The sequence below is a fragment of the Ovis canadensis genome, chromosome 13, assembly GCF_042477335.2.
Source record: "Ovis canadensis isolate MfBH-ARS-UI-01 breed Bighorn chromosome 13, ARS-UI_OviCan_v2, whole genome shotgun sequence".
NCBI lineage: Eukaryota > Metazoa > Chordata > Mammalia > Artiodactyla > Bovidae > Ovis > Ovis canadensis.
The window spans coordinates 18,674,975-18,689,893 of NC_091257.1; the positions used below are offsets into that span (position 1 = coordinate 18,674,975).

At 40.7% G+C, this 14,919-nt stretch overlaps 1 protein-coding gene across 1 annotated transcript in view; it reads left to right on the forward strand.

Moving 5' to 3' along the window:
* Positions 1–14,919, forward strand: part of SNAP25 (synaptosome associated protein 25) — an 84,636-nt gene that overhangs the window by 46,210 nt on the left and 23,507 nt on the right. Inside the window, exons 2-4 of the mRNA XM_069546396.1 lie at positions 4,932–5,066; positions 6,959–7,000; positions 14,010–14,058. Of these exons, the coding sequence (XP_069402497.1) occupies positions 4,995–5,066; positions 6,959–7,000; positions 14,010–14,058 (163 nt within the window). The 5' untranslated portion in view covers positions 4,932–4,994. The remainder of the gene's footprint in view (positions 1–4,931; positions 5,067–6,958; positions 7,001–14,009; positions 14,059–14,919) is intronic.

The window sequence follows — 14,919 nt, forward strand, 5'->3', positions numbered from 1 at the left end:
CATCTCTTTCAGGATTTTCCAGAGTTTATTGTGATCCACACAGTCAAAGGCTTTGGCATAGTCAATAAAGCAGAAGTAGATGTTTTTCTGGAACTCTCTTGCTTTCTCCATGATCCAGCGGATGTTGGCAATTTGATCTCTGGTTCCTCTGCCTTTTCTAAAACCAGCTTGAACATCTGGAAGTTCACAGTCCACATATTGCTGAAGCCTGGCTTGATCCAGCAATCCTACCACTGGGCATATACTCAGAAAAGAAAAAAATTCTTAATTTGAAAAGTTAACTGCATTCCAATGTTCATATATATGTATGTATACATATATATATGGAATATTACTCAAGCCATAAAAAAGAGTGAAATAATGTCATTTGCAGCAACATGGATGGACTCAGAGATGATCACATTAAGTGAAGTAAGTCAGACAAAGACAAATATCCTATGATATCACTTCTATGTGGAACCTGAAAAAAAAATGATAGAAAGAAACTTGTTTTAAAAGAACAGAAACAGACTCACGGACATAGAAAACTAGCTAATGGTTACCAAAGGGGTAAGGGGAGAGGAATAAATTATGAATTTGAGATTAACAGATACACACTGCTGTATATTAAATAGATAAACAACAAGCACCCTGTGGCTCAGCTGGTAAAGCATCCGCCTGCAATGCAGGAGACCAGGGTTCTGTCCCTGGGTTGGGAAGATTCCCTGGAGGAGGGAACGGCTGCCCACTCCAGTATTCTGGCCTCGCAGGAGCTGCAGGAGGAGAGAGACGTGTCCTATAGAAGCTTCATTCAAACGATCAGCAGTGTGCGGAGACACAAAGATGTTGGATTCAGCTTTCTGTAATAATTCAGCCAATGGATATTGGTGTATAGGTTTTTTTTTTTTTAATTAAAGTTTGAAACATGAAGAGAAATAGATGTTAGCTCAAGGTACACTCTCTACACTTTCTCCATGATATTCCTGCCCTGTGACCCTTGCCCTGATAGCTGGTGACCCCAGCATAATGGTCATCCATGTCTCTGTCAACCTTGTACATCAAAGCCACACATCTACATATCCACACTCACCCGCGCTTCTTGGGTCCTAACCCCTTATCTGAGTCCAGATCCTATATTGAGAAAGCAGTCTTAACCTAACTCATGTAAGTAAGTAAGCCTGTTCATGACAGAGAAAGGGTTTTCTCTAGAGCCCACCTGTCCTGTGTCCAGTGTGGGTCTCAAATAGACTTGCATGCAGAAGGAGAATGAGAACTTTCCAAACTACATTTGACGGCACTGGGTAACTGCAGCCCGCCCACTCTACTGATTACCTCAACAGTGGCAAATCCTCAAGACATCTCTGTCTCCAGCACAAACCAGTGCCGCAGCTGAGGCTAGGAACCTTGGTATGCAGCTGGTCACGAAAGCTAGGAGTCTTTCTTTATGAGGGCTGTGCGCCCATCCCAGATTAATCACAGATTAATCTGATTTGCAGTCCCCAAACTCTTTGATATTACTATTTTACTCCATGCGTCATTTCTTGTTTTAAAATGTGGTCCAGGAGGCACAAACCCCATCACAGGAAGATCCAGGCAAAGGGAATTCTACAGACAAATACAAACAGAAAAACACACAGCCTGTATCTGTATATGGCAAATATATGGTGCCCATGGACAAGAACTGCTTTAAGGATTTCTGTTTAACTTTATTTAGCCTAGGGATTAGCAGCTGTTTTCCGTAGAAGAGCAGAAAGTAAATATTTTCACTTTTGAGAGCCCTGTTGTCTCTGGCAACCACTCAGCTCTGTCAAAGTGACCTAAAAGGACCATGGAGGGTGGGGAAACAAATGAGTGTGGAAATGCTCCAGCAAAGCTTTGTTTATGGACCCTGACGCTTGACATATACAAGATATTTTTCTTCTTTAAGTCTTTTTAACCATCTTAAAATGTAAAAACCATCCTTCACTCACAGCCAGAATAAAAGCAGGCAGCTATCTGGATTTGACCATGATTTCCAGAAGCCCCTGGATGAGCCCACTGTTTCTCCAACTTTAAACAACCACAGGGCCTTGCCCACCCCACCTGGGGACACTTATTAACATTCTGGGGGAGTGTTCTGAGGAGCAGAGCTACTCGAAGTGCATTCCGTGGACCAACAACACCAGCATCTCCAGGATGCTCGATAGAAATGCAGAATCTGGGACCCCTACCTCTGTCTGACTGACTCAGAATCTCTGAGAGTGAAAACCAGCAATTTGTTTCAACAAGGTTTGTGGTGAGTGTGATGCCCATTGAGGTTTTAGAGGTACCGCTCTGGACCACATCTGGAAAATCATCATCTTGGAAGCATCAAATGCCACCTAGGGGTGTCAGAATGGTCCTTTCGTTCATTCAACAAGCCATTTAACGTAAATTGAACACCTACTAGGGACCAGATCCTTTGATAAACACTAGTGATTTGAGCTAATTAACAGGATACTGTTAGGCCTTTAATGGACTGGGAGAGAGACTTTACATCAGAGCCCCAGGGAACAGATTTGAGAGGCCCTGCTTCTAATTTCCTCACCTACTAAACAGGCTATGCTGGCTGAGGCCACACTTGCAGCTTGGGCAACACCCAAGATGGAGGTTATGTGCTAATCTGAGTGAAGTGTTTTGTGTTACCTGGATAATAAATGCCACTTCACTGTTAACATTCTTTCAGCTACTGAAATTACCGCTAATCGGTATCATTATGCTTCTTCTGGCGTTGCCTCTTAGAATCTAATACGCATGGGTTTGGGGGGTTTGGGGGCGATTTATCAAATACCAACAATAAACATCCCAACAGCAGATCTGAAGGTTCATTCTGTGCTTTCGTTCCCCCTATTCTTACCGGGAGAGTGGACACTGCTATCTCAGCTTTGAAACACTATGCATCTGAGATCTGTCAGATGCATCACCAATCCCCCAGTCACAGACATACCCCCACTCTTTAGAGCAAGACAAGAGCTGGGAGCATTAGGGAGTGGGGATCGTGAAAGTGATTAGGAAAAAAAAAAAAAAAGGTGTCTATCACATGGTTTTGCTGCCACTGTGCCAACTGCCCATTCGCCAGGTCCCTATAGGTGACCATGAGCTTGAGCTTAGTGGTCCCTGAAGCTGTTCTTCAAGTGCTGAGAATAGCAACTTTAAGAGGAGATTGCCAAGGAAACACATGAGACGTGTGTGTGTGTGTGTGTGTGTGTGTGTGTGTGTGTGATGCTACAGATCTGAAAGCACACAGACCTCTGCCTTCTAACAAACTGGCCTATTTAAAGGAAAGGTAGGTTTCTTTCTACCTCCACCAAGGCAGCAGAAATACAAAGATGAGAACAGGGGAGAAGGTGCTCTTGTTTGTCTCCACATGGAAATCCTTTGAGAGGTGCTGCTTGGAGACTGGAGACTCAGGCCCTCTGCTGGTTCCCCGGGTTTCAGGCTTTCGTGGGTGCTCAGCACTGCATGCAACATGCCTCCTGCCCAGCCATCAGTAAACGAAAGCTAATTAAGAAACACTAGACCTGTTTTACTTTTGGTAAAGGTTACAGGTTTATCCTGATGGCGTAAGCCTTTCTGATTACTAAGCTCCCACATCCTTACAAATGAGGTTGATCAGAACTTCATATAATATATGCCCCTCCCCAGAAGCCAAAGAGACTGGTATTATTGGCCTGGTTGAGAAAGCTGGGGCTCAGAGACATTGATAAATTTGCCCAGAGTTACCCAGCAGCTGAGTGCCAGAGCCAACAGTCCACCTCGGCCTTTCTGACATCACAGCTACAAACTACGATGTACTCAGTGTTTCCACAAGGTCACCACCTTATCCTGGAGAGCTGATCCCAGCCACAGAGGATCTCGGGAATTTTGTTTCTGCTCATCTCAAGGTTCAGGAGTGCTTTGGTATAAAAATTGCTACCAATTTCTGTTTCCTAGATCCCTAATTTCTAAAATGGAGACTTATGCTCAAACGCAAAGCATTTACAACTCTACATTATATCATAAGAACTTACTCTGGTGACTAACATGGAGGAAGAGGTGGGCAGGGGAAGCAAGAGGCCGATTGGCTCTGGAGGGAGCACTCTCGTTACCTGTAATTTGCACCACACAGGATTTCAAGAGCAAAATCAGAAAAATGCACAGGTCATGTTTCACCACCAAGGACCCATTCTTCTTTGGAAAAATTCCTATGCACCCCCCCACATAAGCCCTCTCGACAATCTGTGATAATAACTGAAAGAGACTAAAGAGTTTCTGTCTTTTGCTTCTGAATACAATAGAATATCTCAAATAAAAGTCCATACTGTATCATTCCATTTGTATAAAATTCTAGGAAATGCAAACTCATTTATAGTGACAGAAGGCAGATAAGCCATTGTCTTAGCACCGGGAGGGAGTGGGGGGCCGCAGGGTACAGTGTGATGGAGTGAGTGGGTGGGTAGGATTACAAAAGGCCTGAGAGGAAACTTCTGGGGGTGATGGATATGTTTATTTTCTTAATTGTGATCATAGTTTCCTTGGGAGTATGTATCAAGATGTCTCAAATTGTGTACTTCAAAGATGTGGGATTTTTCTGTATGCAAATTATGCCTCAATAAAGCTGATACGAATAAAATAAAAATAAATAAATGCAAGGTTAAAGGAATTCTAACCCGGAGCCACATTCTTCCATTCCAAACGTGGGTGGTGTGTATCTTTAAGAATGCTTCATGGGTAGACGGGTATCTAGCTCCACTGTAAACTAGGCAGCGAGGCACTCACGTGGCTTTTGGAGAAGCAGCGTAATTCTGTGCCCTCCTGTCTGAGCACTGCTTGCAACTCAGAAGATTGCTGAGGCATGGAGACAGTGAGTGTGGACCATTTAGAGCTTCCCCTAGTTGGGCACAACAGCGTGTATACATAGAAACACTCATATGGTCAAACCTACTTCTTTCCAGGTTCCGTGGCCAACCCGTCCCTGACGCCCCGACCCAGGCGCCCCGCCAGCCCACACCGCTACCATGGCCGAGGACGCGGACATGCGCAATGAGCTGGAGGAGATGCAGCGGAGAGCTGACCAGCTGGCTGATGAGGTGATAGAACCCAGCCCCAGGAAGCAAGCAAGAGATGGGCAGCCACGTAGTCTGTTTTAGTCAGGCTGAGGTAGGGAGAGAGCTTCTTCTCGTGTTTCAGAAGAAGCAGCACTGATTTCCTATATAGCTAAGGCCTCTGCAGACAGGAATGGGTTGGTTAGAAAACTTACATGAGATCAGTGACTGAGCCCAAACGCCCAACTTGTAGAAACCAGAGAAGTCAAGATCCTCTGAGAAAAGCAACGTCTCTGGATGTCTTACAGCCAGCGGTGTGCAGGAAATGGCTCACTTCTGAAAGCTGGTTGTTACATTGTCCAGAACTTTGCAAGCTGGTATTAAAATTGAATTATATAAACTGAAATTAAATAGATTCTATTAAAATCAAAGGTAATAAATACTTAAATCTCATCACATCCTAATGATTTTACTACAATCTATGCTTTCAAAGTTCTTGGCATGTGCAGTATCTGTAGTGTGAGGATATAGTCTACCAGTATGTGACCATTGAACCTTCCCAAGTGTGACACCATGGTGCACTTAGAAATCAGAGAGCAAAAAATATTTAGACCATGGAATCTGCAAACACTAAAAATCGGGGCTTGACCTATTGTTTTGTTGATCCTCTAGACTTAAAAAAGTGGAAAAATATTAATAACAGGTTAAATTTTGAAGGATGAACATCCACAGCCATTACACTATAAAACACACAGACACACAAAAAAACAACTGAGCAAATCCTCCAGTATTTGAAAACTATGATTGTCTTCAACAGAGAAGCCACTTGCATCATTGACAAATGAATAGAATTGCAGCATACATCTTCCTTCACTTTGCTTTTATTCATTAATGTAAATGAAAATATCAACCAGTGTTCATACCAGAGCTGCACTTGCTGTCTTCATGCTTAGCTGTGGACACGAGAGTTCAGCAAAATAAACAAAGCTTTCTGTGAAAATCCATTGGCTATATGGAATTTGCAATAAAGAGTATTATGTATTTTATTATTAGTGGTAAGTTTTATGCTATTATATAAATAGCATCCTTTATATCATTTATATTCATCCTTTATATCATTAAAATAACACTCTTTTTTTTTTCTGGTGAGCCTATTGTTAGGCATTTACCAGCACACCACTGCTTACAGCTCTTCTATTTCGAAAAGCAGCCTGCTGACAGTTCTTCCCAGAAAGTGAACATGCTTCATGTTCCTGAAAACTCTTGTCCCAGATAAGTTTGTCACTTAAAAGCACAGCTTTTGAGAAATCACAATCATTGCTGAATTCTAATAATTTCAAACGAACTGAGAAAAAAGTGACCACACTATGCCCAAGGGACCAGTGCTGAATTCATTTTTTCTTATCTCAGAACCAAGATAATTATAGCTGTTTCCTGTAGGCTAGTCATTTCAAACATGCTTGATTTTTTTTCTACCCTAGGGCAACAACTTAATTTGTACTGATAAGACCTTCCAATTGTGTTTGTAGGAGCTTTGTAAGAAACTTGATGTTAGATTCATCTCAATTCATGAAAAACAACGTCTTTAAAATTCAATATTCTTCATCCAGGGGGACAAAATTAGTCCTCTGGGTATTTGAGATAATTTTTCATGACTCCTCCACATGCAAAATTATCTTTTCCGGATTGCTTTGTCTTTGATATCAAGAACAGCTTCATATGGTTCTGATTTTATGACAATCAGCTTTAATGTAATTGCTTTAAGGAATCTTATTATGTAGAAAGCCTGATAGGAAAGAGATTGAAATTGTGTTTCTGTTACAAACTTCAAAGAACACGTGATAGTGGCCCTATGTGTTTCCCAAGTGAAGAAAGTTTTCTGATCTTCCTAGACCTCTGGATCCTGCACTCATAATATTTATGTTTTTTTGTCTTAGTCTCTGGAAAGCACCCGTCGTATGCTTCAACTGGTTGAAGAGGTAAGGAGTGACCATATTTCAAGATGTACATTCCCTTTGGCTGACGTATTCTTTGCCTAGGCCCTTTGTCTTTCCCTTGGCCACCATCCCTTTGATTTCAGTGTGAACGTAGGTACCAGAAAGCTGCATAAGGCAGGAGCTGCTGTATTTAAGCTGCCACGTAGACATCAAAGTATTGACTCTCCCTCCAGCCCAAGCTAAGTCTGGAAAGCAGAGGAAAATGGTATTTCCAAGTAAATAAATGCTCCCAAGAAATCTTAAAAACATATCAGAATGATTTTTTTTAATATACAAAAGAATTGTCCACATAAAAATCCTCATTTGTACTGATTTTGATGCCTCTAAATTGCATCTAATCTTGGCTTTCTGTTCTGACTTTAGCCACATGTATGACTTCTAAAAATATGGCTCCATAGAGGCATCATATTTTCAAAAATTGTTAGATTTAGAGTCAGGAACTAAAATTCATGAAATAATAGGAAAATTCCTTAATAAAAGGAAGCATTAAGTCTAGCCATGTAAATATAGAAGCTCTTTTTTCATTCCCGACTCTAGACTGAACATTCATTTGCAAGGCACGGTTAATGAATCCTTGACTGTTTTTAAATGGGTAAAATAGGGCAGATAGCAATAATGGAATCAAAACGGCATTTGCAATAAACTCTACTTATTCCAATTTGGGAGAGCAGCAGTCAACCAGGAAGAATAAATAGGTTAATTGAACTTGTCCACTGGGAGAGATGAAGTGGAAAAAGAATGGGATGAGCTATATTTATCTTAACTGAATAAAACAAGTCTAATCGTTTTTATTCAGTGAGATGCTGTTTTAGCTATGCTTTGAAAATGCTTATCAACGTATGAATTCGTGTGTGGTTATCATCTTCAGAGATCTTGGGGGTTTTCTAGCAGAATGATTCAATGAGCCTACTGGCCTCACACTACTGTTAATTGCTTCTGCAATGACATGAAAGGAGGAAAAGATAAATTTTATAAGGCGAAAGGGAAGGGCAGCCATCTCTCACACTATAGAAGCCATCATTTCCTTTTATTTCTGCAGCTTCAGATTCTCAGCTAAGAATGAAATAAAGCTAAATGTGACTTGTCACAGGAAGGGGAGGAGAAGGTGGCAGCCAAGAACTTGGAGGACCCCCGGGAGGGTGGAGGCAGACTGCTAAATGAAATCTGTTGTCATGAAAAATGATAGTGTGAGCCTGCAGTGTAACAAAAATTGGTCCCACAGGAAGGCAGGCCAGCCAGGGGCCAAGGGCCCTTGGCAGGCACACAAGGAGGCAACCTTCACTCTCTTAATGAAGAGAAATGTTTTCTTTGCTCCATCCTGGGAACACCATTCATGCGGAAATACTTGAGGACCAAGAGGGAAGCAGATATACTAAATCTAAGAGTTCTGGCAAGGCTTTCCAAATAAACGTGTTTCCCCTCAACCTGTTATGAGAACAAGTGAAAGGAATAAATCTGAGTAACATTCCCACGTGAGCTATCATGGTGACTGGAAGGAAGAGAGCTTGGAAGTCAGCTGATGTCATTATCTTGATATATAGTGATACATCTGTATGACCTTCAACTGTGGCCTCCAAGCTCATATTTAATGTATGTGTATGCACGTGTGAAGCAAATTTCTAATCTACAGAAACTATCACCAGTTTGCCCTCCTGTGCAATGTTGGAACACTGCCTAGAGCATGACGTGATAGAGAAATGTATCCAGTACACCTTTCCCCCCGCCCCTCCCCAACCTGAGTCCTTGGGCTGTGCACACTTCTCTTTTATGTGTCTTCTTAAATTGCAGGCAGTGTTGGCCAGTCTTGGAAAAGGAACATCTGCTCTAATTCTCTAATTTATTCTGGAGGAAAACATCTCAAAAGCTTTATTGATTGAAGTAGGATTCTCAAATCATACATTTTTGTTTCTCCTAAGTGTTTCTGCCAAGCATAAAGTTGCATCTTAGATCAGGGGATAAAGCAGATGGATGCTATTTCCTACCTCTAATGAGAGAGAGGAGGTTATTAGACTTTCGATCCTTAGGAAGTTATGAGCAAGGCATAATGAGACTAGATTGATTGCTCTTATATCCTCCTGGGTTATTTTATATTGATGGTCAGATGCCTCATGTCTAGGGCATTGGCTAGTCAGATGATATTCTGCTTTTCAATCAAGAAGGAAATTCTCTTTAAAGAGAATCAGCATTAAATATTCATCAAGGACAGAAATCATTAGGAAAATTCGAGCATTGAAGTACCAGGATCTTGCCCATGATCCCAAAATACATCAGTGCCATATAATTTGAATTGAGCTGAATGCTTATTGAAATTCAATCTTAAAGACAGGAAAGGTTACTCAGCTTGTGAAGTCTCCCTGAGGTAAACAGTTCCACTTTCAGTGGAATATAGGACTTTGTGCCATCCCTCATGGACTTCAGGTTACAACAGAGTGGAAGCATGGAGGCTTTCTTTTTAATAGAAGCTACCGTGAGCCTATCAAGGACAATGTGAAGTCACACGGAGGTCAGTGGAGAAAGTTCAGAAAAGCTGAATATCATATACACATAAAAAGATTGGAATCACATAGCACTTCATTCTTAGGCTAGAGCTGGGAACTGGCTGTTTTGATGGATGCATTTCAACAAGTATTTATGGAATGCCTGACTCTGGGGGTGGAAGATAAAAATGGATATCATGCAGGAAAACTTATGAAAATAGTTCTCCAAAGTCAAGACTCCACCTGCCTTAGGAGCATAAAGGAGGGGACAGTGAATTCTAGAGGGAAAGTCATAAAACTAACTGCAGGAAACGGTGTCTACATATTAATGCCTTGGGCCATGAAACTAAACCAGGAAAAGCCAAGCTGCTGTCGGGCAGGCTGATCCTAAAGCCCCACACAGCTTCATGCCGTGGTGGTTACTGAAGGCTCCCCAACATTGATGGGTGTTTTAGCATCTTTTCTTTTCATTCCAACTTATCTTTTGAAACACTTTGGCCACAAGAAGAAAGTAAGTATTCTAAAGCTATGTCTTTATTATGCCATACTTTCTACTGAAGGGGAAGATCAGGCTGCACAATTATTTTCAGGTAGACAGATGGGAGGGTGTTTTGGAACTCTAGCGATTGAGAGAGTACCAGGACTGGCCTAGTTTTAGCTCAGGTGTATTGGACTTTGGAGAAAGCATTTCAGGATGACAAAAGAAAGACTTTAAAATGTTCTATAAACATTGTCTTAGTTCATCAGCAAGGGAAAAATAAGACAGAGAAATAAAAGGTAAATAAAAAGAAATGAAAAAAAGAAGTCCCTGACATCTCCAACTACCCCTGTTAGTAGGTAGACCGGTTTCCCAGGAATCTCAAACAGGAACCAAGAATTGAACTAAGACAAGTATAGAATCATCTCCTCTCCCTCCTTGCTATTAAAACATAATATTCGTCTTCTCAGGCATGTATTTGTCTGGCCCTTATCTTAGTTCCAGGGGCAGAGTAGAAGCCTGATAACCATTTAGTGAATGAACAAATGAGTGAATGAACCAACCTAGGAACTTCCCAGTTTTATTTAGCATCTCTGTCCTTGTCTGAAACATGGGGAAGCATCTGCTGCTGCTGCTGCTGCTGCTGCTGCTGCTGCTAAGTTGATTCAGTCGTGTCCTACTCGTAGCGACCTCATGGACTGCAGCCTACCAGGCTCCTCTGTCCACGGGATTTTCTAGGCAAGAGCAGTGGAGTGGCTTGCCATTGACTAGACCAGTGCAAGTGCGTTGCATGAGGCAGGGCACTCAAAGCCCATGCTCTGGGACAACCCAGAGGGATGGGATGGGGAGGGAGGTGGGAGGAGGCTTCAGGATGCAGAGACATATGTGCACCGGTGGCTGACTCATGTCGATGCATGGCAAAAACCACCACGGTATTGTAAAGTAATTACCGTCCAATTAAAATAAGTTAATTAATTAATTTTTTTTTTTTAAAGAAAACATGCGGAAGCATCTAGAAAGGTCAAGTGACTGTTCCCCAGTCTCAGTTGCTGGCTGAGCTAACACAATCTAGTATTCCTGACTTTCAGATCTGTGCTCACTGCTTCTATTCTCCCAAATTGGGGCATATCTGGATTGTTCAGTGAATCATTCCAACAATGAAATATTGAGCACCAAATTGAACAAAGAGGAAATTATACTTGCAGGGCTTCATATAAAATAAATGAGTAGAGCCAAAAGGGTTCCACAGCTGAGAGCTGGCTTGACTAAACTGAAATCATTCATCTGTTGCCCACCCTCTGTCCCCAATAGAATGGAACAGAGATCTCATACATGACCTTGAGTTGAGTCCTCACAAAAGAAGATGCTCCCTAAGATGACCCTGTCCTCACCAGAACTTGCATTATCACATCTGTATGTCTGAATGAAGCCATCTGCTTCTTAAAATTTCTTCTCATATGCAATGGCTAAAATATTCAGAAAAGGGGCACAGAAATTAAAGTAGCCCGCCAGGCTGCTCTGTCCATGGGATTCTCCAGGCAAGAGTACTGGAGTGGGTTGCCATTTCCTATTCCAAGGGATCTTCCCGACCCAGGAATTGAACCCAGGTCTCCTGCACTGCAGGCAGATTCTTTACCATCTGAGTTACAAGGAAAACCCCTGTTAAAGTGTGTAGATGAATTTCCATTTATAGTGCATTGAAGAACGAGGTTTTGAAGTATCTTCTGGGGTCTAGAATCTATTTGCTAGTATACGTCCTTGCACCAGCCAGCATTGATGATCTTGCTCAAAATGCAAAATCTTTGGCTCTATCCCAGTCCTACTGAATCAGGATCTATATTTTAATAAGATGTTTCCTATGCAGGGGATTCACGTGCACATCAAAGTTTGAGAAGCAATGATCTAGAAGCTTCTTACGGTAGTTGGTAATGATGATATTTTAGTTTGCCCAGATATCCTGCTATAGATGTAGTCTGTGAAGGTGTTTATTTTAGTGACCCAATTGTAATGCTGACTATTGGCCAGGCACTGTTCTAGCACATGCTGACTATTAATGCATTGAATTCAAGTAACAACTCAGTAAGATACGAACTATTATGATCACTGTATTATAAATGAGAGAACTGAGGCCCAGAACAGTCAAGACCCTTGCCCAAGGACCCGTAGCCAGGAAAGAAAATCACCAGGATTCCAGGGCTGAGTCTAGCTTCAGAATCTGTGCTGTCAATGACTCCTGAAGTCACACTGAGCCATTACTCTCAAAACTATATCCTGAATTGGCAGCTAAAGTTTATTAAAATGTGTTCAAACACTAGTTCAGAAAGATACATGCACCCCAGTGTTCATAGCAGCATTATTTACAGTTGCCAAGATATGGAAATGACCTGAGTCCATCAACAGATAAATGGATAAAGAAGCTATGGTATATATATACATAATGGAACACTATTCGTCATAAAAAAGAATGACATTTTGCCATTTGCAGCAACATGGATGGACTTGGAGGGTATTATGCTAAGTGAAATAAGACAGAGAAAGACAAATACTATATGATATCACTTTAATGTGGGATTAAATACACAGCAAACTAGTGACTAGAACGAAAAAGAAGCAGACTCACAGATGCAGAGAACAAACTAGTGGTTGCCAGTGAGAAAAAGGAAGGGGTTGTATAGGGATAGGGGGGAAAGGGGCTTTTATGAGATATATGAAATCAGGCGTGTGAACCTTGTGAAAATTATACAGCACTGTAAAGAATCTTTCATTCAATTTTTTTTTAAACAAAATAGTCTTTTCTGTCTGGGAAAGTTAACTGCACACATTTTCTGAAATGGTGAGTTTATAAAAGCTCACAGAAATAATTTTCATTGTTTTAATTCTATTGGAATTGAATCATTGAAGAACTATTCAAACAAAAACAACAATCCAAACCTTCTGTTGACCTTCAGTAACATCTCTCTCTCCCTTAGTTTACTATAAACCGGCAGAAAATAAAAGGAGCCATGAGAGATGTGTTATTTTAGAATTTATTCCCAGGGCTGCCATGAGTGCTCCTTGGAAAACCAATTAATCCAAACTGTAAGCAGTACCATTTAATACCTATCAACAGTCACCCTGTGAAATGGAAGGTCTTTACTTAACTAGTTAGAATTCCTGGAAATGATGATTCCTAAGTATGAGCAATACAAATATCTCTGCTCCTTTTCCCACCCACCACCAACTCCCACTTCCCTCCACCAAATAGTTCAGGGCTGTTGGACATATTGAGATCACAAGGAGTGAGGTGTGGGTGCCTCTTATAGACTTCTCCTGACCCGAAAAACTGCAGGAAAACTTGTGGATGAATTATTTTCTCACACTATATTGTTGTGCAGAATTTTAGATTTCATTAGAAAAAGCCCTTATCTCTCATCTTTCAACCCCTTTTCTAAATCTTGTAGAAAACCTCTCCATAGAGAAAAATAAATGGAAGATTGAATTTCTTTTTGAGCTGTATTTCTCAACCTTTGTGATGCAGTCATCTCTTTTGATAACCCTAAAAATCTCACCCCATCTCCCACACAAGATTCCACACACATCTTCCCAGTGGACCACCCTTCACCAATTCGCTGATGGAAACTTTCTGATATATCAAGCCAGAGAAGTTTTAGTCTCAAAGATTTTGAAAGACTTTTCTTTCTGTGGTTGGTGTTACCAAAACGATAGGCATTTTATTTTCCAGATATAGAATCATAGTGTGATATTATATGTGTGTATCCCAAGTCCATGTCAAACCCCAACCCCAGTCTTACCCCTTGGAGACTGAGCTGTATCCCCTCTTCTATCTGAGAATCGCTGAATGATCAGGTCCATAAGTGACCCACTCCTGAGTCCCTCCCCAGCCCCTAAGATTCTTTGCCATGTTTCCTTCCTCTTTTTCCTTTGATCCTTCTTCATTTTCCATTTCTAGGGCTAATTGTCCCCTTACTGATTTCTCTTTCTCTCTTTTCTCTCTCTCTAACTCTTTTTCCACTTTGCTACCATTATTGGAATGTAGAGTAAAGATGCTGGTATCAGGACTTTGGTTATGTTGGATGAACAAGGAGGTAAGTTCAGATTTCTTCAGTAAGAACAATTCCTCCTCTGAATAAAATGCATTTAAAAATGATTTGTGCATCCACAGGTGGTCATTGCATGTGTTATGCACATATATATATATATATAAGTGCAAGAGTTCTAGTTTTCATCTTATTTTTTTGTTCCTTTCTCTCTTAAAGAAATTGGTATATGTATAGCAATGTCTTCATGGTTGAATAAATGGTACTGCACTCCCTGTTACATGTGTTGGGGTAAAAGAATTTTGAAGGCAAAAGTCATTTGTTTGGATTTTTTAAATGATAATATTTTGGACAGTTTGGGGATTCTCCCCCTTAGCCCCAATATTTCCTATAAATTTGGTGTTCTTCTAATAATTCCCACATAGAGTGAGAGAATCATGTACCATGTTGTCCATTTATTTTGACCATCCTAATTCAGCATCTGGCTGTTTTGATTTATAAGTCATTATGAGAGTTCCTTAAATAACTAGAAGCTTTTTTAACAGATCATAAACTGAGGGAAATCATTGGAAAATGGAAAATTGAACCACTTAAAACATTTGAACTTTTTCATTTAATTATAAAAATAGGGGCAGTGAAAATCAGAGTAACAGCATTTTAGTATAGCATCTTTATAGTCTACAGTGGAATCTAGAAGGGAGTACTAACATTTTTCCCTTTGACTTATTTGTCTAGTCATTCAGAGATGCTTTAATTCTAGCTAGAAGTTAGTTGCCTGATTCCATTCCAAATTCTTATCATAACAAACAGATTTGGCAGGAATATTTTCTCTTTATTTGTATTTAATGTCAGCATTAGAAAACTCTCAGCAATCATGAGAAATTTTTAAATCAAAGATAAAAAGGTAAC